Below are 24,021 nucleotides of genomic sequence, written 5' to 3' on the forward strand. Positions count from 1 at the left end.
TGTTAGGTTGTTTACCTGAGGTTTTTCTTATTTTTTTTGAGATAGGCCTGCAATGACATAAACTTCCCTCTTTTGCTGCATCCCATAAGTTTTAATATGCTCTATTGTTATTATCATTTGTCTCTTTATATCTTTTGATCTCACCTTGCACTTCTTTTTTTGACCATTTTTCAGTAATATGTTGTTTATTTGTGGGTGGGTGGTTTCTAAACTTCCTTTTGTGGTTGATTTATACTTTCAAAGCATTGTGATCAGAGAATATGCTTGGCATGATTTCAGTCTTCTTAAATTTGAGGCTAGTTTTGTGACCCTTTAGAATATCCATGTGCACTGGAGAAGAATATATTGTCTTATGTTCTGGGATGAAAGGCTCTGTCAACTTTGTCTATTTGATCTACGTGCCATTTAAGGCCAATATTTCTTTATTGATTTTCTGTTTGGATGATCTATTTAGAGGTGTCAATGGAGTATTTGGTCTCCTACTATGATTGTGTTTTGTCAGTTCTCCCTTAAGTGTGCTTAACATATTTCAGTGCTCCCTGATTGGGTACATATATATTGAGAAGTGTTAAGTCTTCTTGATATAGTGTCCTCTTTATCATAAAATGTCAATTTTTTCCTTTGTTACCTTTAAATATACTTTGTCAGATATAAGTATGACTACCCCTGCTTTTTTGTGGATGCTGTTTGCTTGGAGAATCATTTTCCACCTTTCACTTTGAGTCTGTCTCTGTCTTTGCAGCTTAGATGTCTCTGAAGGCAACATATGGTTGAGTTTTTTGTTTTTGTTTTTTGTTTTGTTGCCAGTCTGCTACTCTGTGACTTTTTACTCATGAATTCAATCCATTTACATTTAGAGTAATAATAATAATAATATAATAATAATTATTATATTATTTAAGAAAGGTATAAAATAAGTTTACTTTAAAAATAACCCCCAAAAGTTTAAAACTTGATTTTCCCCTCAAGTCCAAATAATTGTGGTCTAACCATCAGAGTAAAGGCTTCATTGGCTCAATCCTTTGATAAGAATCAGCTCAGTTCACGCACAACTGTATATCCCAGGGTGTGTATATCCCAGGGTGCGTGCAAGAGACATGCACATGCATCACACCTGCAAGCACAGACACCCACAAAGACAGACACACAGCCGAGTTTTTGTTGTTCTAGGCACTTCAGATCCATGTTCCTAAGTTTGCTGCCTGCCCATTACATTTGGCAAGTTACTTCTTTGGAAACAGGACATTTTCTTCAAATAAGGCCTGGATGACATTCCCTGCTGGGAAGTATCTAGCCACCGCGAAGGAGGGCCCATCACTTGCAGATGCCTTTCCCACGCCCATCTTCTTTGTGTTCTTCCGTACCATGGCGGTGAAGTGCTCCATCCCAGAGGTGAAGCCAGGCTGCTGGAAGTTGTGGTTCTTAATTTCACTCTACCATCTATCAGCCACCTCCTTTCCTGGCTGATCGGAGGATGCCCAGGCCAGGTTCTCCCCTTCTCTCCGCACTGGCCCCGACTGGACTCCGGGCTGTGCTTGAGGATCTTTGTGCTGGCCAGTGCCTCGGAATACTGCTGAGCCAGTTGCACTTTTGCAGAACTTCAGTGGAGGGACGCCATGCTGCTGCCATTGTTGTAGGGCCTCAGGAGCTGTTATTACACTGTTTGGAAGCTGACTTGCCCATGGCAGGCTCGGCATGCTCCTGGGATCCCACAGCCTCTTTAGAGTAATTATTGATGTATGAGGATTAAAATATATATATATATATATATATATATATATATATATATATATATATATATATATATATATATAATTGATTTCAGAGAGGAAGGGAGAAGGAGAGAGAGAGATAGAAACATCAGGGAGAATCATTGATTGGTTACCTCCTGCACGCCCCCTACTGGGGATCGAGTCCACAACCCAGGCATGTGCTCTATACTGGAATTGAACCCAGGACTCTTCAGTCCTCAGGCCAAGGCTCTATCCACTGAGCCAAACCAGCTAGGGCTTAGGTATTTTTTAAAGCCATTTTATTTTTTGTTTTCTGGTAGCTTTGTGGTTCTTTTCTTTTGTGTTTCTGTCTGTCGTTTTGGTTTAGTGGTATTCCATACTTTTTTTTTTTTCTTTTTCTCTTTTTGTATGCTATGTGTCTCAGTGTTTTTTATTTTGTGTGTGTGTGTGTGTGTGTGTGTGTGTGTGTGTGTGTGTGGTTATCATTAGGTTTATGAAAAAGAATGTTTCATACATATAGTATCCTTTTTCTTTTGAATGCATCTGATCTCCATCCTCATTTGCAAAATCAGAACTTTACCCCACCCTTTATGTTTTTTGTTTTTTTTTAATAAATATATTTTATTGATTTTGAACAGAGAGGAAGGGAGAGAGATAGAGAGCTAGAAACATCGATGAGAGAGAGTCATCAATCAGCTGCCTCTTGCACACCCCCTACTGGGGATATGCCCGCAACCAAGGTACATGCCCTTGACCTGAATCGAACCCGGGTCCCTTCAGTTCCCAAGCCGACGCTCTATCCATTGAGCCAAACCGGTTTCGGCCCTTTATGTTTTTGTTGTCACAAACTATCCCTGTTTATGTTGTAGGTTTGTTGGTGATATTACTTGTAGTTTTCTGAACTTTTATTCTTTGTTTCAGGTAGAGTAACCCCTTTTAGTATTTCTTGCAATGGAGATTTTCTGGCAACAAATTGCCTAAACTTCTGTATTTGTGGAAAAGTCTTTATTCCTCCTTCATATATAAAGGATTTGGTCTTCCTGGCTGATAATTTCTTTCTTTCAATAGTTTGAATATTTGATTCCATTCTCTTCTAGCTTGTAGAGTTTCTGCTGAGTAGTTTGATGATAACCTAATGGACTTTATTTTATAGATTATTTTCTTCTTTCCCCTGGCTGCCTTGAGAATTCTCTGTTATTAATTTTTGACTGTGAATACTATATGCCTTAGAGAAGACATTTTTAGGTTGAGGTAATAAGGTGTTTTGTTTGCTTCTTAGAATTGAGGATCTTGCTCTTCTATAAGTTTGGGCAGTTCTCATCAACTATTTGCTTGAATAAGCTTTCCATTTCATTTTCCTCCTCTTTTTCTGGTATGCCTACCCCATGTCCCCGAAAATAAGACAGTGTCTTATATTAATTTTTGCTCCCAAAGATGCGCTAGGTCTTATTTTCAGGGGATGTCTTATTTTTCCATGAAGAAGAATATGGTAAACATTTATTGTTAAATGAAAATAAAGGAAATTTATTACTTGTATACGGTATGGTAGTACGGTAGTTGTCAACACAAACCAGACAAACTGTGGATCCTACAGTATCAAGAATTTACTCATTTATTCAATGACAATCATGTCATCATCTTCTAGAACATCATCATAACAATCCAATTCCTGAATTTCCTGGTGAATTTCTTGTGACTCCATTTCTTTCAGAATCAGTGGACCAAATCTCTCATGTTTAGCCTAGGGGGGGCCTTATTTTTTGGGGGATGCCTTATATTTCACTCAGAAGGAAACCTGTAAGTAGGTCTTATTTTCAGAGGATGTCTTATTTTTGGGGAAACACGGTATTATTCTTATATTGATCTTCCTGATAGAATCAACTCCCCCCCCCTCTCTCTCATGCTTTCTTCTTCCCTCTGCATCATTTTCTATTTCTATCTTCAATATCACTAATTCATTCCTCCATCTGGTTAGCTCTATTTCCTATGCTCATTAGTTTATTATTGATTCATTTTATTGGTTCTTTATCTCCAGATTTTCTATTTGGTTCTTTTTAAACATTCCAATCTCTTTGGTAAAGTACTTCTTTTGTTTATTGATTTTGTTCCTCGGTTCATTAACTGGTCTATATGTTTTCTTGCATCTCAATGAGTTGTTGTTTTTTTTTTTTTCCAGAACTGCAATCTATAATTCTCTGTGATTTAAGTCACATATTTCCATATCTTTAAGTTCACTTTATGGATTTTTTTTTTTTCCTGAGCTGCCTCATTACCTTGGTTATTCATGATATTTGATGGATTCCTTGGCTGTCTAGGCATCTATGTATGAGAGGTACTTCTCTAATAGCGTGATAAGAAGTCTTTTGGTTGTTTTCCAGCAGGTGGCACTAAATTATAAGGGTTTTAGCTTTCTTGACTTCTCTGGCTTTTCAGATCTCCACAGGTGGAGAATGCCCTGTCTTCCCTGGGAAGGTAGGCACCTCCCCTGTGATCCAGTCATTCTGGTCCATGGAAATCAATGCTGCAGGGGAATGTGGTAAGTGATGGGCCTCCAAACCTGTGACTTCCCAGTGCTGTCCCAAGCAGCTGGCAGTGTTGCTTGATGTGTGGGGGTGGGGTGAGCTGAGGGAACCTGGCCACCTCCTTTGTTGCTTTGCCCTAATAGCAATGTCGACTGGTGGACCTCCATGGAATTCCCCCTGTACCTCTACCAAACCCTGGGGTTAGTCATAGAGTGTGCCCTTGACTCAGGGAAAAAGTGTTTCTGTAACAATTCTCAGATTTGCAGATAATGTGTTCTGTAACCATATCTGAAGGGTGAGGAGATGTGAGCTCAGGGAGACTGAGGGGAGGCAGCCAGGCACTAGGGCTTTGCGTCTCTCTCTGATATGCTGATTGCCAGACAACCATGGCTGCCCCTCTGTGCTTCATTCTTGCCCTGGTTACTGGGCTCAGCCACAGGGTGTACCGCTCACTCCTGCCGTAATGCTCACTAAATCTCTTTGCTCTTCTCAGCTGAAGGGAGTGCCATCTACAACCTGATTCAAAGCAACAATTGTTACAGAAACACTTTTTCCCTGAGTAAAGGGCACACTCTATGACTGATCTCAGGGTTGGGTAGATGTACAGGGGGAATGCCATGGAGGTCCACCAGTGGACATTGCTGCAGGGCTGATTCTGTGGCTCCTTTGAGCTCTTCTTCCTTCTCACATCCCTGGTTTGTTACCATTTGTCCATCTTTAGATATTTCAATTTGTTCAGCAGGGAATCCTTTTTTTTTAAATTATAGATGTTCAAATTATTGAAACTCCAAGGGGAGAATTTGGGGGGGGGGGGGTGTCACTCACACCACTATTCCTCTGATGTCATTCCACATTATCTTTATAAAAGCTCATTCCCAACACAAGAGGTTTATATGATCCTAAAGGAAAAAAAATAAAGGGTGTGTGTGTGTGTGGATTTAGAACAATATTACTCTCTGCTTGTGCTCTGTATTATAACAAGTGATGTTGTAGATTAGATGAGTCACATTTTCCCCAAGGCCAAACAGCTCTTAAAGTTGTTTATGTAATTACCTTGCTTTGTAACATTCTGTATTTCCTCTTATTGGCAGTGTTTTATGACCTTCCCGGTAGGAAATTGTTTCCAGTGTTGAATTTACTCCGGTAGATGCCAGGAAGTTGGGATAGTTGGAGAAGCAAAGCATTTATCTGAATACTCTTCAGAGCAGACAAAAAACCCTGAACAGCCAAACTATCAGAAGCCTCCATGCTGGCCCCTCGGGTTTGCTATGGGATGGGGCTGTATTTGTGGTTGGAAAGTGTGGGCTTGCTGGTATGTTGCAGAAGATTGTATCATGAGAAGGGTTTGATAAACACTTTTTGTGTGTGTGTAAAAGTTTCCTTCTTTGATTAGGCAGGAAGCATAACAAACGATTGGTTCTGAAAGAATTGGGTCAACGTCAAGGTCAAGTCTATGGATTGACTTCTTTTGCACTTTTTAAATTAAGAGTTGGCATATTCAGTAATAATTGAAATTTCTTTTCATAGCGTTTTATAGGAGATCTCTTAATTTTCTACCAGTAGCATATGCATCACTGCTATTCTTTTTATTAAAAGAAAAAGAATATTCCAACTGTAATAAAGAATTGAATTATTAAAAAAAAAAAAAAGTTTCCTTCTTTAAGGTAGACCTGAGACTTTTCATAACATATTCCCAAATGCTTTGTGGCTATCTAAGAAATAGAAAATATGAGAGTCTGTAAACCCAACACAATGTTTGCTTTTCCACTCTCAGTTTTTACAGATAAAAAAATGGAAGGCCCAGGAACTAGCAATGGTATATGGGTCAATCAGCTTGCATCCTAGAAATTATTTATGAATAATAATCATGTACTAGCAAAAGTGTGCACTGTGCAGGCTCCCTAAGACTCCAAAGGACCCCCCTCTGTGGATCCCGAGTAGGTGGGGGCAACTTGAGTTTACTGGCCTGGTGTGTGTGTGTATGTGTGTGTGTGTGTGATTGCATAAAGCAGACACAGGCTAATGAGGACTTTTATGAGCTAACATGGAGAAAACATTTAGGATACTCCTGACATATACAAGTGCTCAAAAAGTATTTTCTTTCTTCCCCTCCCCTTTCACCTCCCCCCTCCCCTCCCCTCCCCTCATCTCTCTTTCCCCTCCCTTTCCCTCCCCTCTTCTCCCCTTCTCCCCCCCCCCCCTGCTCCCCCTGGTCCTGCCTGAGGCAGTTCAAAATGACTGAGGAAATGGAGCCCAGAGGCAAGGCAAAGGCAGCTGGCCACCATGGAAGCATCCTGCAGCTCTTTGGCCCCTTGAGTGTGGCTCTTCCACAAAATACCACGTGTGGGCATGCACATACCGTGAGACTGAAACTTCGTGGCCCATGCGCAGAAGTCGTTTTTTGGCTCAAAAGAAATTTCAATCGTTGTACTGTTGATATTTGGCTCTGTTGACTAATGAGTTTGCCGACCACTGGTCTAGGCTGTGGGGACATAAGTTCTGCCTCCTGTGGGTGGCCCCAGAATAGCGCAGGAAGGACAGACCAAGCAAGGCGGTTAAGCACTGAGAGACTGACTAACACACACACACAATGGCCAGACCGTATATTATAGGAGAACTCTTCAGCAACCAGCCCAGCAATCGAAATACAATCTCTGCAGCAATTGTCCCGGAATGGTCAGGACTTGGACAGTGACTTCGGGCTTCCTTATTTTTTGCCCCGACTTTCAACTCAGAACCAAGCCTAATGAGTCAAATGTGCTCTCCCAAATCAATTACCTAATATCCTCCATTTCAATTATCTGGTTTCCAGCTTCCACAGCCACCAAACTCTAATCAGAGCATGCCTGAAGCTATCCCCACACTTTTTTTTTTTTTTTAACTTTTTTTAATTATAAAGCTTTTCCACTCCCTGCTTGCCTTTGAATCTCTGCCAAATGGCAAGTGATGGTGGCTGATTCCCTTGTTATAGCAAGCTCTAAAGAGTTTCTGGTTTTTCCTTCTCATTTAGGTGGTCTTCGTTTATTTTCACAGCATCCTCTTGCTCCACGTACATGTGTTTTGCTGCCTACTCCTGGACATCTGAGAGGCCAAGCTGTTCTAGATGTCCCTGCATCCTCAAGTTTCTGAAAGAGTTTGTGTAGAGTTGATGTTATTTCTTCTTTAAACTTTTCATCAGTGAAACTATTTGGACCTAAAGTTTCCTTTGTGGGAATGTTTTTTAACTACAAATTTATTTTTAATAGATATAGTAGGGCTACTCAGATGATCTTTTTCTCCTTGAATTTTGGTAACTTGTGTCTTTCAGGGATTTTTAAAAATTATTATTTCATAGAGGAAGGGAGAGGGAGAGAGAGAGATAGAAACATCAATTATGTGTTAACAAAAAAACAAAACAAAACAAAAAACAAACACCCATTGGTTAAAAAAGTTTCTCATTGTTTTAATTTCCATTTTTCTTAACCATGGAATCAAACCTTTGTTTATGCTTACTGATCATATTTTCTCAATTCTCTTTATTCATTTGAGCTCCTGCTGTGCATCAGGATGTGTTTTATGTGCTGAGGATAGAGCAATAAATAAGAGGGATGAGTCTCTTCCTTCTTGAAACTTGCTTTCTAATGGGAGTGGGAGGAAATAGAGCAGGATACACACACACACACACACACACAATTTCAGATGACAATACAAGATATAAAAAATAAGGCAAGATGATGTCATGGAGCACAACTTGGGATGAGAACTTCTCTATATTGGGTAATTACAGAAGGCTACTCTGAAGATGTGATGTTTGAATTAACATCCAAATTATGAAAAAGAGCTAGTTGTGCAAAAATATGGGGCAAAAAGATCACAGGCATAGGAAACGGCAAATGCCAATGTTCTAAGGCAGGAATGAGCTTAGTTTATTTGAGAAGTATTAATAGAAGAAATCCCATATGTCTGGAGAGTGGTAAGCAGGAAAGGAAAATCTTGGGAGTTGAGGTCAGAAGAGTGGCAGTGACATAAATGGAATCTATAAGGCCATGGTAAGGAGTTTAGACTTTATTACTTATATAAATCCTTTGCTTATACTTCAATTAGGGCAGTCATATTTTTAATATTGATTTTTTAAAAATCTTGTATTAAGAATATTAACATCTATATGGATGTATTGGAGATATTTCCCCCTATTTTGAAGTATTTTAACTTTGTTTATAGTGTTTTTTAAAATCCCATTTCCTTAGTTTTATTTCTTGCTTTAAAAAAATACTGCTAAATGTATTATTATTTTTTTACTTTATAAATACTGACTTTAAAACATTCTTACCACCCTAACTGGTTTTGCTCAGTGGATAGGGCGTTGGCCTGTGGGCCTGTGGACTCAATGGTCCCAGGTTGAATTTCAGTCAAGGGCATGTACCTTGGTTGTGGGCACATCCCTATGAAGGCGTGTGCAGGAGGCAGCTGATCGATATTTCTCTCTCATCAATGTTTCAAACTCTCTATCTCTTTCCCTTCCTCTCTGTAAGAAAATCAATAAAATATATTTTAAAAGATAAATAAAAATTCTTACCAAAATCATGAAACTATTCAGCCACATTTCCATCTCACTCATTACTCTCACAAATCATTAATTTTTCAGTTCTTGGAAAAATTAAATCATGTGTAAGACAAATATCTTTATCTTAGTTTTAGAAAATGGGTTAAGAACCTCTTGCTTAAAATGAAAATATAGCAACATATAGTTTTTAGTGTCTTTCTCTATTTACTTTTATGCCTCTGGAGGGAAAAGAAAAAACACACATTTAGGTCTACAGAGGGTAATCTCTAAATTTAACGGACTGTTAGAAATGGGCCCCTTCTGGCTGCCTCTCTGTTCCCATCTGTGACCTGCCTTCCTGGAGCTGTCTGCTAAGGGAAAATTACTCTTTCCTTCCAAAGCTCACCTTTGAATTAAAGTAAGCACAGCCCAATAAAGTCTAGGTTCTTCCTCTCTGAAGCTGAAGTCAGAGAGCGCGACCTCAACAACTTCACCATCAGTGGCTACTCTGGGATTGGAAGCCTATCTCTGAGGACAGATGCAGAGCTCAGAAAAGGCTGAGATAAATTTAAAATGTTTGCTTTTTCATTGCTGGGGGCCGGTCTTAACCTCTCTCTTCATAAACTCTACTGGCCCTGAAAATAATCTTATTTCTGTGTTGTTGTTTTTATCTCACCCTTGGGTCGATTTTGATCCTTGGAAAGTTTACACTAACCATTTAACTCTGGGTAGACAAGCTGCCTGGGCTGTGCATTTGGAAAGCCAAAGGTGGGGAGCAGCTGCCCACGCCCCACACTTGGGCCAGAATGCTTCCGCCAGCCCAGTTGTTTCAGCTTCCAAACTCCCTGCAGATGGCAAAGCTCTTCTGTTGATTCAGTGGGTTATATTTGAAGCATTTTAAATTGCCCCCCCACCCCTCCTAATCTTACCTCATTTCCAGGGTCAATCTTTGTGTTCATACACTAGATCTCATCCTGTCAGCCTTCTTTTCTCTTTTAACTTTACTTCCACTACATTTATCCTACAGACATGGCCTCTGATCCTCAAAGTGGTCCTTCATGCTGCCTACTTCTTTGAAGTATCTAGCTCATCTAAATTAGCCACCTCCCCCATCCCTCTCAAAGGCCCTTATATTTCTCCCTCTTAACAATTGTCACATTTGAAGCTATTTTAATTTTAATTATTTACTTATATTTCCATTGTGTGCCCTTTGACTCTATTAAGCTCTCTGGGGCCGGGAATCATGTTTATCTCACTCATTATATCTGTGGAAATAAAGACTAACCAAATGAGAACATGCAAAGGCTATTCAGAACTAGCAAAGGAGTCATCCATTGTCACTTGAATGTTGGCGCCTCAGGGCAGGCAGATGAATGGAAAAAAGAGAAAGCTTCGGGTGTGCACCCATCAGAGGTCATTAGCATGAGGAAGCTGTAGGTGGACTAACTAGAAATGAGATATTGCATGAGATTGGTTAGAAATGAATATTTGCCTTTCTAACAAAGGCAAATGAGGTATTGCATGAGATTGGTTAGAAATGAATATTTGCCTTTCTAACAAAGGGGGGTGGGGGCAGCAATGGAGATGCTGGCCGTTATTAATCAAGTCCTGGCCACTTGGGGCTGATTATTAGAGGAGTTATTTGTTCTTGGAGTGATTGCTGTAGATACAGTGGTGCCTCGCATAAAGAACGCCTCTCACAGCGAACGCTGCACACAACGAACTTCGTTTCATACAACGAAGTCGCCCGAGCTTCCACGACCACTGCCGATGTATTGCATCCTTCCGCGCAGGCACTGCAGGCAGTCGTTAGTCACTGCGCTTAACTTAAGCACGTATCGCGGCAATCGTTCTTCATTACGAATTAAATCACGCACGTATCACGGCAGTCGTCCTTTTAAGTTAAACTCAATACACTGTATCCGGATTCAGCTGAAGCAAACAGGATCAACGATCTTTACTCCGATACTCTTGTCCGTTATTTCCGGCAGATGTTGGAGAAAAGAGAAAAACAAACGACTTTGGACAGGTTTTTCCATGAAACCATCGGCCAAAAAGCAGAAAATGGATGAAGATGTGCAAGATTCGGTAGACTCTACTTAGTCTGTCTTAAAATTTAAAAAATGTGTGTTTTTTTTAAAAAAAATTATGTTTTTAGATGTATCTAAATAAAAATAATAACAAAAAATTTATCTTTTTTTATGTCATCTTAGCATATTTTATGCTACAGAACGAATTATTTTTTTTTAACATGTATTGTTATGGGAAAACGCGTTTCACATAACGAACTTTTCGCATAACAAACTTGCTCCTGGAACGAATTAAGTTCGTTGTGTGAGGCACCACTGTAAGTAGTTTGACTTCTTGGTCTTGTTATTGTAGATAGTAGGTTGGGTTCCTACAGATTATGGGACAGAGCCTTATTTTCATACACAGTCATTTTTCATTTTTTTCATTCAGTTTGTCAGTTCTGAGGACCAGCACAACATCTAGGACAGGGTAAGAACTCCATAGTTATTTATGGATTAATATATGGATGGCAACTCAGAATTTGACATTGTCCATCTGGGATACAGTTCTTTTTATTTCTATTCTACCCTAGCTTCTGCTTCTTTGTCTCTTCACCGGCTCCATTTCCCCAGTCACCTCCTAATTGTAAGTAAGTTAGAGACTGTTCATAATCTCTCCATTTCCCTCTAATTTTTTATTTTTTTTATTTTATTTTTTTTAGAAAACTCTTCTGTTTCCACAAGACCAAATAACAGTTCCAGGAAAATGATTCCAAAGTTCTTATCTCTAGCCCCGACCTCTCTCATACATCCCAAGTCAGTTGTTTGATGGAAATCTTCATGCTGACATCCCACCAGCATCTCTGTGTCCATCAGCAGCCTCTCCTCCCAGGAGGTCCTCTCTCTTCCTCCAGATATTTCTGTTTGGTTAATTTGTAGAAAAACTACTAAAAGTGATTTCTAATTCTGTAGGAGGGTAAATCCGAGGATGGATGTGAGCAGAACAGAGGGAAGGATTGAAAATTAAAAACGGGTGATTGGTTTTGTTGGCAGGAATACTGCCCCCTGAGATGTGAGATGAGATTGGACAATCAAGCTGTCTCAAGAGCTGGAGTTGGGGAATGCGATCCAATCCAAAGGACATCAGCCCTAAACACCAAAATAATCTCCAAAACTGGGTCCCCAGTTTCAGCAGAAGTGATGGGACAGTGGGCAGTAGTACCAAAGGAAGCATTCATATTTGTGGTGGGAGGAAGTTGGGGGTTAGGGAAAGGAGTGGGCAGGAACATGGTGAAGGAGGACGGGGAGGGGTGCTCAGCAGAGGTGGTCTGGGAACAAGATTCCAGCATGAGGGCGGTGGCAGCTTCTGCCCTCAGGTAAGGGGTCTTACTGAAGAAAGTGACTCAGAAAGGGGTCATAAAGCAAGGGATGCATACAAAAGAGGGCCATTTTGTTTTTCTTTTTCACCTGCTACTCCACAATTCCCAGAATTCTCTGAGGACGAACAGGAACAGGTTTGATGTTTATAGCATAGAGGGAAAGTGCCTGGGTTGCCTCCATTAGAAGGAATGCCTGTCACCCCCTAACCACTGCCTCCTACCCCCAACAAAGACCTGGTACAATGTAGGCTGGAGAAAGGATCTCTTCCAAATGGGAGCTTTGGAGTTGAGGTGTCCAAGTTTGTTGTGTCCTTGTGATAGTTCTCTCTCTTCCCATTTTGTCTTATACTTACAATAGGTCTTCAAATAATGTTGTCTGTTCAACATCCTATATAATAAAAGCCTAATATGCAAGTCAACCGAATGGCAGAATGACTGGTCACTATGACATGCACTGACCACCAGGGGCAGACGCTCAATGCAGAAGCTTCCCCCAGCCCTCAGGCCCCAGACCAGCCAAGACAGGTGCTAGCGGGCCCCTTCTGTTCCCTTCCCCCCAGTCACCCTGCTGGTAGCCTCACAGATCGGCCCTGATCACTGGCCAGGCCTAGGGACACTACCTGTTCATGAATTCCATGCACCAGGCCTCTAGTCACACACACACACACACACACACACACACACACACACACACACAAATAATTCACGTAAGGGCCACTATCTGTGGGCATTCTCTGAGGACTCTGGTTTCCTCCCATATCCCACACATGAACCCATTAGGTGAATCAGCATGCCTAATTATTCCAGCCTGAGTGTGTGTGGGTGTGAGTGTGCCCTGGGATGGTAGGGCAGCCTATCCAGAGTGGATTCACCCTGACACCCTGACCTGTCACATGGGCTCCAGTCACCCCAGACCCTGAAGTGGAATAAGCAGACTTGGAAAATAATGACTTTTTTTTTTTTTTTTTATAAATCTTTCTTAAGTGTATATATAGTTCACATTTCAATGTTTAATGTTGGGAGTGTCTTGGGTCTTTATTGAGAATTTTAGTAATGTTTTTGTAGCCAGAAGTATGTCATAGGAACTTAACTCTTATATCAATTAGCCTAGTGTAACATTTCTTTTGCTATAAACCTTTTTGCTTAAAGTCACAGTTTCTAAGAAGCCAACAATGACATTAAATGAGGACTTACTGTATTTTGTGGCACTGTATTCAAAACTATGGTTCAGATTTCTATGGGCTCTGTCTTCCTAACAGTTTCTGAATCTCTCCCTTTCTGGTCTGTCTCCCCTTCAGTCTGATTTCCTCCTAGAGTATTTCTCACAATTAGGTTTCTATCACCTGTGTTTCTATTTAATTTCCCTCCTGCAAATTCATCCAACACATTGTCCTCAGCCTTTGTGTCTCCAGTCTGGCCCTCTTTTAATCTGCTCTTCAGATAACAATGACATCTTTTTAAAAATCTGCAGCTGCTGGTTCGAGTAGGTAGAATGAATACCTGGGATCCCACTACTGTATTTATTTCTAAGTGTTCCTTTACGAAAAGAGAGTGAAGGAAAACACCAGTGAGCAAGAGAGTTCAGTAAATATTTTGAAGGTTTAAAGTGTATAGCCGAAAGCGGTTTGGCTCAGCGGTAGAGCGTCAGTCTGCGGACTGAAAGGTCCCAGGTTCGATTCCGGTCAAGGGCATGAACGTTGGTTGTGGGCACATCCCCGGTAGGGGGTGTGCAAGAGGCAGCTAATCGATGTTTCTCTCTCATCGACGTTTCTAGCTCTCTATCTCTGTCCCTTTCTCTCTGTAAAAAAATCAATAAAATATATAAAAAAAATAAAATAAAATAAAAATAAAGTGTATAAAAACACACCAAAGGGAACAGAGGTGGCCAGAGGAAATGGAGGAGGCAGCTGCAGCGGAAGAAGGCTCAGAGGACAGAGAGAGAACATCTACAGGTGCCTCCCCTGTGTCCTCTGCCCACGTCTACAGCTCAGGCAACCCAACTTGAACCCCTAGGTAGGGGGAACTCGGAAGAGATCTTCTCTAAAAACATTAAATTCTGGATAGTGCTGGAGTTTCACATGTGGTTAAATGCATGGTGCTGGCACCTCAGAGAGAATCATATTTGTTCCAGCATTTGAGGGCTCTGCACTTCAGTGTAGCTCCTGCCAACTCAGTCTTGAGAGACTATGTATTCGGTGCACAATGGCTTGATATATATATATATATATATATATATATATATATATATATATATATACATATATATATATATATATATATATATATATATATATATGTAAAATTCTAACCCATTATCTGTAGTAATCAGCCCTGAAAGCCAGCCTGCTACCTAAAGGTCAGACTTACAGGAAGTTAGGCCAGTATCTCTAGCAACCAGCCCAAGAAGCAAAACAATAACCCTGCTAACAATTAGTCCCAAACAGCCAAGACTTGATTAATAACTGACAGCTGTCCTAATTTTTAATCTTTGCTTCCAACCGAGGACCAACTTGAGAAAGCCAAAAATGCATCTCTAATCCATCACATAGGATATCTGCTTATGGTTAACCTGCCTACAGCTTCCCCATGCCAACAGCCTCACAAAAAAAAGTTTCCCTCCTTTCTCTGCCCGAGTCTCTGCCAAAACACACAAAATAGTAGCTGATTCTCTTGTTAGGGAAGCTCTGAGTAAACAGCTTTTGCTTGTTCTCGTTTGGTTGGTCTTCATTTATTTCTATAATCTGGAGCAAAGTCTTCTAGCCAACAAGCCCTATAGAACTCATCTGCTTTGCTAGTCAGGGGAGAGAACCCACATATATAACCATGGAGGACTCCTATAGCAGCTAAAGAGAAAAATCAACCCAGTCCTCACTCAGAAATATGGACTCATGGCCAAGGTCACCAGACACAGAGAAAACCAGCAGCCCTCAGGAGAAGATCAAGATAAACAGAACAGATTGACCTTGGAGGAGACAGGCCATTCAGAGACTAGAAACAAGCTTAAAAAAAAAAAAATCTAATTAGATTTTCAGTGAGATTTTAGGAGATATTCATAAAACTGAAAACAATAAGGGAATGAAAAATAAAAAGGCTCCTGGAAATTAAAAGTAGATTGCCTAAATTAAAAAGATAGGAAGATTAAGTTAAGAAACTAACAGAAGAGGAAAAACACACACACACACACACACACACACACACACACACACATACACACACAAAACCACACCCCAAACTCCCTTTTGCAACTTTTGAAAGCTAAGTCCAGATATGGTTAAGAGTGGGTGCCTCTGGGCAGGGGTCCTGGGCCCAAGGGGCTTGCTGGCTGAGGCTCTGTTGCTCTGTGTTAGAGATCTTTGGCATAAGTATTTTAGTCATGTGCATGAGTCACTCTGATATTAAAAAAAATAATAATTTAACTGCAAATCTGAAAGTTTCATTCCATTACTTAAAATCCATCACCCCTTCCAACCACAGCTGGGGAGCGAGTTCTTTCCTGACCATGCCCGGCCTCCAGCCAGCTTCCTTCACCCCTTCAACCATCAGCCCCATTCAACAACTTACCAGGATGCTTGGTGTAAGCCTTATGAGCTGGGAGCCTGGGGTCAGGCTTACTTGGTTTCAAACTTACATAGGCTTCAGTCCTAACTTGGAAAATGGGTGTGCGAGAGTGTATCTCAAGGCTTTTGTGAGGCTCCAATGAGCTAATAATGCATGTTAGGAGCACAGCAGAGCCCAGGCTCAGAGTAAGTGATCAATAAATAGGAACAGTTATTAGCGCCACCAGAACTACTCTGGTTTTGTCTCAATTTTAACCATCCTTTGACTATTTAAAAAAAAATATTTTTACTGATTTCAGAGACGAAGGAGGAGAGATAGAAACATCAATGATGAGAGAATCATTGATTGGCTGCCTCCTGCAGGCCTCACACTGAGGATCAAGACTGTAATCCAGAATGTACCCTGACCGGGAATTGAACCATGACCTCCTGGTTCATAGGTCAGGGTTCAACCACTGACCCACACCAGCCAGGCTATTTTTTTTTTTTTAAATATTTATACCTAAGAATACTAAAGAAAGTGATTAAACACTCAGCTTTCTTACCAAGCATACAACCTCAGACACGTCATACAGTGCTTAAGAAATTTTACTTACATATGTTTTTGAAGCGACAATGTATTAAGAGCAGCTAAAGATTCTGCTTCATCTAATTCATGCCTTGGGGACACAGGTGGTTTTGTCTAACATCTTCTTTCTGTTCTCAATGAAGTGACCCTTCTTCCATGGGGCTTAACCATCACCCCCTTGTGAGGCCTTCCCAGGACCCCACCACTCACTCTTGCAGACTTCTGGAGAAGTGCTTTGCCACCACCACTGCTGTGTGTCCCCTCCTCCAGACCCTGAGCACTCACTTGGGAAGGGCACTCTCTTGCTGGTTTTAGGACCCCAGTGCCCTCACCACAGGGCTTGCTCCATGGAGGAGCATGTGCAAGGTGAGCGTGGGAGGAATGGAGGTGGGAGTCTGACTGATGAGCAGGGCCTGCTGGTGCCGACAAGAATGAGTCGTGGTTGGAAAATCCAACCAACTCGGGTGCAGAAGCATTAGAAGCCTCTCTTCATCAAAGAGAAGGCTGAGGGGGAGACAACACCTGTGCTGGGAAGCTACTGGGCTTCAGGCTCCAGAAGGTTCTGAGCGGGCAGTGGGCTGCCAGTCCACTTACTAAGGGGATGTGAAGGCTGCCCCAGGGCACCTGACTGTGCAGTCTTGTTCTTTGGGACATGGGATTGCCTGAGAAGCACAGACTATATCCCCATAGACAGTGGCACTGGCGTTCCCATTTCCTTTTTATAAGTGAAAAGCATCTGGTCCAACTACCTCATTCCTCTCAGCAGAGAGAGGAGCCCAGACAGTCTGAAATGAAGGTGAGAGGGCTTGCCAAAAGTCAGAAAGGAAAGCTGGATCAGGACTCGGGCTTCCAAGGGTCCAGGCTGTGCTGAGGGAAAGCTGAAAGCAGTTGAGGCAGCTGCTTTCAGTCTTGGTGTCCAAAATAGAGCTGGTGGTCAGGGTGGCCCCATCCTCGCCCTGGTGTTAGGCCTTTTGTACAGTGCCTCACTTATTGAAAAAAGGGGGTGTTGAAAGCACTGCCCCCAGAGCAGAGGAAGGGTATAACGAGAGGGCCCAAGTTGGTCCTCCTTCTAGGTAAGTACTAGCCAACTCCAACCTCAGCACAGCAGGCAAACAGGCCCCCTATTGGTGCAGTTGACTCCCCGAGTATAGAGCTGGGATATGGCGAGTCACAGGAAAACTCAGCTGCTGTGCTAGTGGAGGCATCAGTGTGGAAGGGATGCCCAGGGCTGTCCCCACCGGCTCTGCCAGGGAAAGGCTGGTTGGTGTTCACTGGATGTGAAAGGCCCACCACCAGCCTAAGGCAGGATGGGGTGAGTGACTTTGTCAGTCCCCATCCCAGGCTGCCTTTCAGGCGGGGGAAGGCAGAGCAGAGCAGTGGAGGGGTCTAGAACTAATGTGCAAAGGCTCAGGCACCTGCTTCTGCAGCCTCCGTGCCCCCCAGTTCCCTAGGCTGTGCTGCTCTGTGTCAGGACAGGACTGAGGAAGAAGGCTGCCAGGGCCTGGCCTGGCCTGGCCATAGCCGGGGGAGTGTGGGAGGGAGAAGTAGGAGCTCTCAGGAAAGAAACAGCAGGGACAGAGAGAAGGCCATGAGAGTATAGGAGAGTTCCCAGGATGGGGCAGGGCTGGCAAAGAACTGGGCCACGGCCACGTTGGGGTTGCACTGAGAGGGCTCGAACCACTTCTGCAGACACCGACCACTGTTCCTGCGCTCAGGGCTGGCCTTGAAGGAGTTGCTCCAAATCTTCTCACACAAGTCAGCCGGGGTGGGGAAGTAATAGGGGAAAGGAAGGCAGCGGGACCTTTCAGGACAGCGGCTCCTCCCTGGAGGGATTAAGGCAGGGACAGCTTACCTCCCATTATTCCCAGCCTCACACCCCCATCCTTGCCTTGGGGGACCATAGAAGGCTGGCACCTGCCCCTCCAGGTCAGGGGCCTCCAGGGCCCTGCCCCCCACCTCCCAGGCTCTGTCAAGCACCACTCACCCCGGCTCCAGTCCCAGCCACCGAGCCAGTTGGATTTGCAAGTTCGGGATGTGCGGCAGTCTGCCCACCACTGCACGCAGTCCTCCTGGCAGAGGGGTACGTCCACAATCCGCTCTTCCTGCTCACATGGGGCCACCTGGATGAGTAGCCAGAGACAAGGAATGAACAGTCAAAATCAGTGGCTACAATGGTACTCTTGTGCCAGGTACTATTCTGAGCACACCCTCCTGTGAAGTCTTCAAGGGGTATTTTACCAATGAGAACAACCAAGAGATTAAAGTCTGTCCCAGGCTACGCAGCTTCCGTTCCTACAGACAGAAGATAGTCCCCTCATCCCACTGTTCTCCTCCGACCTGTCTCCTGACAGGGCCATTCTCCCTAGGCAGCTTCCTTCCATCCCTTTCCAACAGTGGCCTCTGCCTCTGCTCTTGTCCACAGGGGACAGCATTAGCGGTTCCTGCTAGTGTCCTGGGACTTGGGCCCTCAGGAGCAGGGCATCGCACAGAGGTGCCTCCCGCCTCCTCAGCCCAGTCTTCCCACCTGCTGGATCCAAGGCCCCAGGTTTGGGGAGCACTGATGGAAGCACTTGGCCTGGATGAAGTGCTTCTCACAATCGGGCATCATCAGTCCACAGTGAAGCAAGCTGAAGTTGTAGAGCAAGGCCTCCTCCAGGTGGGCTTCCCAGCTTGTGTTGGCCGTGCAGCAGGCATTGTCCTTCCAGGGGGTGCACTGAAGGTAGAAGAAGAAGAAGCAATAGGAATTTTGGGGTGGTGGGGGGTCAAGGCAGGGGGTTGATGAGTATCTAAGGTAGGGAGGAAAATGTGTCCCCTAGAAGAGGACCTGGGTAGGTGCAATGCCTTTAGGCCAGCACCCCCTGTACAGAAGGAATGCTAACCATCTGTCAATAGATCCCCCAGGACACCTGCACACTGACCTCCCTGCCACAGGGAGGCTGCCACAGTCCCCAGAAGCATGACTTCCAGTGTCTCCGCTCCTGAGGGGCAGCAGAGGAACCCCATGAGACCCGGGGAAATGTGGGGTTGCACTGAGTGGGAGAGCACTGTAGCTGAGAAGGGCTCAGTAAATGCCATGTAGATGCCAGCTCTGCTTCTCCTCCCACATCCCTGTCAATTGCCTTTAGGAGCTGGGGGAGGAGATACTTAAGTCAAATGTTTCCCCGGGACCTGTTGGTAGGAAGGCTAGAGAAGGAGGACCATGTTTGTTGGAATCTATGCTGAGTCAATGTCATGGGCCTCTGGAATCCCCATCTGCTCCCTGAGTGGCCAGGCAGCTCAGAGACAGAAACTTTCAATCACTCAGCGATTATGGTCGCAACAGGTCATAGTGTCCCTCCAGTGGGCTTTGCCCAAATTCCAACTGAAGAAACCAAACAAGTCAGGGTCGATGAGGGCTCAGAAACCATCTTGGCATTTGTGCCCCTTCCCTTATTGGCGGAAGCAGCCCTCCCTTACCCCTGGACCAGGTGTGACCCCTATACCTCATCGTAGAGCTGGTCCTCTGGCCCGGGCTCCAGCTTGTGGTGCTTGGTCTTCATGCAGACATTGAGCCGCTTGTCCCCAGCCCAGATGGGCGTGACTATCCACAGCCCTAACAAGAGCTGCCACCACCACTCCATGGCCACTGCAGAGAGAGGACCCAGTCACTCCTGTGACAGAGTAGACATCTGATCTATTCTCTCCCCTATCCCAGGAGTGAGGGTGAGCTTCAAGGCTCTCTCAAGAGACTGTGATGCTCTGGCTGCTCCTAGGACCTCTATCGGAGGCAGCATCCTAACATGTCAGGCAGGTGGAATAAGCCTTAGAGGTCTGACACCCACCCCCAACAACTGTACACACTTAGAAGCTAAAGCTTAGAGAGAGGAAGAGTCCAGCCCGAGGAACTGGAGGGAACTTGCAGTGGACCCGTCACGGTGAACTTGAAAAGCTTTGGCTTAGCCCAGTGGTCGGCAAACTCATTAGTCAACAGAGCCAAATATCAACAGTACAACGATTGAAATTTTTCTTGAGAGCCAAATTTTTTAAACTTAAACTTCTTCTAACACCACTTCTTCAAAATATACTCGCACAGGACGTGGTGTTTTGTGGAAGAGCCACACTCAAGGGGCCAAAGAGCCGCATGTGGCTCAAGAGCCGCAGTTTGCCGACCACAAGCCTGGCTCAAGTTTAGAATCTCAAATATTCCTGGTAGGGACCCCAACTCCACCTTCCAGGCTCGAACCTAAGGCTGCTCTCTCTCCTCAGCACCAGTTTCAAGCATGGAGTATTTTTAAAGAACCAGGTAAAAAGAGGAAAGATACTGCGCTTCTAGTTTTTTGTTTTTTGTTTGCATACTTACTTTCAAAGCAGGAGCCACTCCCTCCTACCTCCAGAGATTATGAGGCTGAGGAGAGTCCACGGCCCGCCCATTTATTACCCACTCCAGTTCCTACTGCCCAGGTGCAGATGCGGAACTCCAGATGGCTCCAGTTAAGCAGCATCAGCATGGTCTTACCTAGTGTAGGGCCCTCCTGTGGCTGGAGCCCCAGGGTTTCTGAGAAAGAGTTTTGCTTTCTCAGAGAAATGGAGGCCCCACAGAGTGAGATTCTGGGCTCTGTAGTCAGCCGCTGGATTCTGCTCTCAGCTCTGCTCCTTGCTAGCTGGACGCCGTTGAGAAAATGAGTTCAGCTCTCTAGGTGTCAGTTTTCGTGTCTATAAAGGAGGCTGTTATAATGGGATTGTTGGGAAGAAGTGAAAAAGAAAGTTCATGAAAATGGCTTGGCATCATGCCCGACGAGAGTAAGTGTTAATGATTTTTATTCCTATCTTGTTTTCCTTGGAAGCCTTTGTTTTCTCTGCCCTGTTCCACCTGCCCCTTCATCTGCGTAGTTACGTGGGGTGGACTACCTGGGTTGTAACAGTAACCATGACCTCTCTGCCCTCAGGAGCTGAGGTTCCTGTTGGAGAGCAGACCCAGCAGCACAGAGACACAGAGGAAAGTGAGGCTTTGGGAATTTAAATCTATGACCAAAGCCAAAACAAACAAACCCCAAAAAGTCCCTCCACAACCCATGTAATGGTCTCCCATAGCGGGCAGTGACTATCGTCCTATGAAGTATAGCAGGCCATAGATAATGCTTCATTAAACATTTTAATTATAACGTTGATGAGATGCTGTAGGAACTTAACTCTGGTTTATATCAATTAGCCTGTCGTAATTGGTTTCTTTATCCATCGTTTTGCATACGTTACAGTTTCCAAGGGCCTATTGATAATGTTATTGTATATGGTCTGGCTTACTCCTTACAACCACCCCTAAAGTGAATGCTCTTCCTGTTTTATCCGGGGGGAAGCAAGCCAGCCGAGTAGTGGCAGAGCTAGAATCTGAACTCAGGTAAACACGACTCCATGTTTGATGCACACGGACTAGGTGAGGGGGAGATCTCTAGCTCCGGAAGGGTAGATGATGTCTGCGTCTCAGGCGAAGTCTGTTTTTAAAGAGAGGCCCTGGCTCATGCCGCTCAGTTGTTTGGGCATCGTCCCCCTTGCACCAAAAGGTTACCAGTTTGATTGCCAGTCAGGCCAGCTGCCCAGGGTTGCAGGCCTGATCCCAGGTGGGGAGCATGCAAGAGGCAGCCAATTGATGTTTGGCTCTCATATCAATGGTTCTCTCTCTCCCCCTTACTTCCTCTCTCTCTAAAAATCAATAAAAATATTTAATCAGATTGTATGTTGGGAAGCATGTGTTGGCTTTATTTTGGGAGTAGTGATGGTTATTGCTAGGGTTTTTGGCCAGTGATATGGGTTGTGAAAGAAGTCACAACTAAAAAGAAAGATAGAGGAAGTGTGTTTTACTTCCCCCAAAGGGAAAGGGCTGGTGCATTGCTAATCAATAGAAGGGAAAAGAACAGGAGTGGCTCCCCCTTTTAAAGCCTTGGCTGCTGCTGATAGGTGAGGAGGAAAGGAGGAGGTTTTGGGAGCTGAAATTGAGCAGACTTTGGGGGTGAGTTGGCGTGGGGGTTTGCTTTGTTAATTCTTCAGGAGAGAAACCGGGCAGGGGCAGATGTCCTAGAGAGGAATCTTAGTATTTTTCCAAAGCTGCTAAAACATTCTTAGAGCTAAAGTTATGAAGAGTTCTTCAAAAGAGGCTTATTGGAAGGGAAAGGGAACTGTCTACTAATTATCTCTGAGTTGTAAGAATAGCAGGGAGGAGGGGTATGCAAGAATGTATCCTTGAAAGTAGCTTATCTTGTCCCTCAGTTTGAACAGAGGGGCTGTTTGAAACCAGAGGTGCTAACAATCTTGAGGTTTAATTATCAGGTGCTTCTCATAAGTTGTGAAAGACCACAGCAAAGTAAAAGAAAGTCCTCCCCCCACTCCTGTTTTTACAATTACCAGCCAGGCTTCCATGTTCTTGCCTTAAACAGAGTTAGGAGTCTCCATTGTAGGGTCTGATGTCAGGTGGTAATGGCTCTCCTGCAGCATGACTTTCTTCCCATGAGCACACACTCTGCAGGGGAAATCAGGTGAACACCCTGTTCAAGTCCTCACAAATATAGGCAACCCTGGGACAACATGGGGGTGATTAAGGGAGCTGACACCATACCCCCAGTCAAAAATCCACACATAACTTTGACTCCCTCACAATTTAACTACAATCAGCCTTTCACATCCTCAGGTATAATCAGCCACGAATGGAAACCAGTTTTTCCCTGTGTTTGGGAATCTGCAGTTGGGAGTGTGAAAATACTCCCAACTGATCTGTGTTTGGTTGAATCCAGGAGAGGAAGGGCTGACTATTTATAGGATAAAATCTGTGTGTAAGTGGACCTGGGCAATCCAAACCTGTGTCGTCTAAGGGTCATCTATACTCTGGAAACGCTAAGGCTTGATGAGGAAAGAGAGTGTGGGTTGAACATTACATGTCAAGTGGCTGTGGTTGTGCATGGAAGCAATTACTGGGATGGGAAACAGGTCCTCTGGTAAACATCCCTCACGTGGAAGGGAGAAAGATGGGAGGGATTTGCTAATGGTCTCTAGAACAAGGCTGTAGGAAATGAACTAACATTATAGAGCCCCCCCCCCCCCCCGCCCCGCAAAAAAAAAGGCTGGTGCAGCCCTTGCGGAAAACTCATTTGTGCCTTATTGCGATTGAGTCTTGCAGAGAAATCAGTTTTCTGACTGAAAAGCTGATAGAACAAGGCTGGCTGTGGATGAAGCTGCTGATCCCCAAGAATTTTGTTATAAAAATGAACCCACAGAGCAACCTGCTTGGGTCCCTTCCCTCCTGCAGCAGGGAGCTTTTCTGCAATAAAACTTTACTTTTGCCAAAACAAAAACAAAAATCAACTAAAAAAAAAAAAAAAAAAAAAAACGCCACAAAAACAAAACACAGAATTATCAGGAGCAGAGCTACAGCTGCATCCAGAGGTCCTGGGGGAGGGGAAGGGGGTAGGCAGGCGGAGCAGCAGCAGAAGGCAGAGGTTTGAGACCACAGCACATGGCTCTCCCTCTGTTCCCTGCACAGGAGGTTGCCCGCAGTGCTGCTGCCGACCGAGTTTGAGAACAGACTAGAAGAGTGGAAAAGGAGTGCCGGTAGTCTCCTGGTAAGTCAGAGCCCAGCTGGAGGGGACATAATGATTCAGTTTTTGTTTTTTATTAACTCTCACCTGAGGAAATATTTTTTCCCTTGATTTTTAGAGAGAGTAGAAGGGAAAGAGGGGGAGGCAGAGAGAGCAAGCGAGAAACATC

At 44.0% G+C, this 24,021-nt stretch overlaps 1 protein-coding gene and 1 pseudogene across 2 annotated transcripts; both read right to left on the minus strand.

Moving 5' to 3' along the window:
* Nucleotides 1–1,223: 1,223 nt before the first annotated feature.
* Nucleotides 1,224–1,696, minus strand: LOC311627400 (Golgi-associated plant pathogenesis-related protein 1-like; annotated as a pseudogene). Its single transcript has one exon. The product of its transcript is annotated as a Golgi-associated plant pathogenesis-related protein 1-like (transcript).
* A 14,694-nt stretch (nt 1,697–16,390) lies between these two features.
* Nucleotides 16,391–20,841, minus strand: IZUMO1R (IZUMO1 receptor, JUNO). Its single transcript, XM_084896145.1, has 5 exons — nt 20,786–20,841; nt 19,773–19,915; nt 18,815–19,003; nt 18,275–18,410; nt 16,391–18,113 (listed from the first exon to the last, which is right to left on the minus strand). The coding sequence occupies exons 2-5, from the start codon at nt 19,908–19,910 to the stop codon at nt 17,845–17,847; spliced, it is 732 nt and encodes a 243-aa protein (XP_084752271.1). The 5' UTR covers nt 19,911–19,915; nt 20,786–20,841; the 3' UTR covers nt 16,391–17,844.
* Between the last annotated feature and the right edge of the window lie 3,180 nt (nt 20,842–24,021).

The sequence above is a fragment of the Pipistrellus hanaki genome, assembly GCF_964339955.1.
Source record: "Pipistrellus hanaki genome assembly, chromosome: 9".
Taxonomy (NCBI): domain Eukaryota; kingdom Metazoa; phylum Chordata; class Mammalia; order Chiroptera; family Vespertilionidae; genus Pipistrellus; species Pipistrellus hanaki.

What these genes read in the sequence shown, in the direction of transcription:
- IZUMO1R (XM_084896145.1), bottom strand. Translation starts at nt 19,910, where the DNA reads ATGGAGTGGTGGTGGCAGCTCTTGTTAGGGCTGTGGATAGTCACGCCC. An exon ending in TGGGGCCTTGGATCCAGCAG is followed by an intron (nt 18,411 to 18,814) that starts GTGGGAAGACTG and finishes CTACTCATCCAG; the next exon opens with GTGGCCCCATGTGAGCAGGA. An exon ending in TGGCTGGGACTGGAGCCGGG is followed by an intron (nt 18,114 to 18,274) that starts GTGAGTGGTGCT and finishes TAATCCCTCCAG; the next exon opens with GGAGGAGCCGCTGTCCTGAA.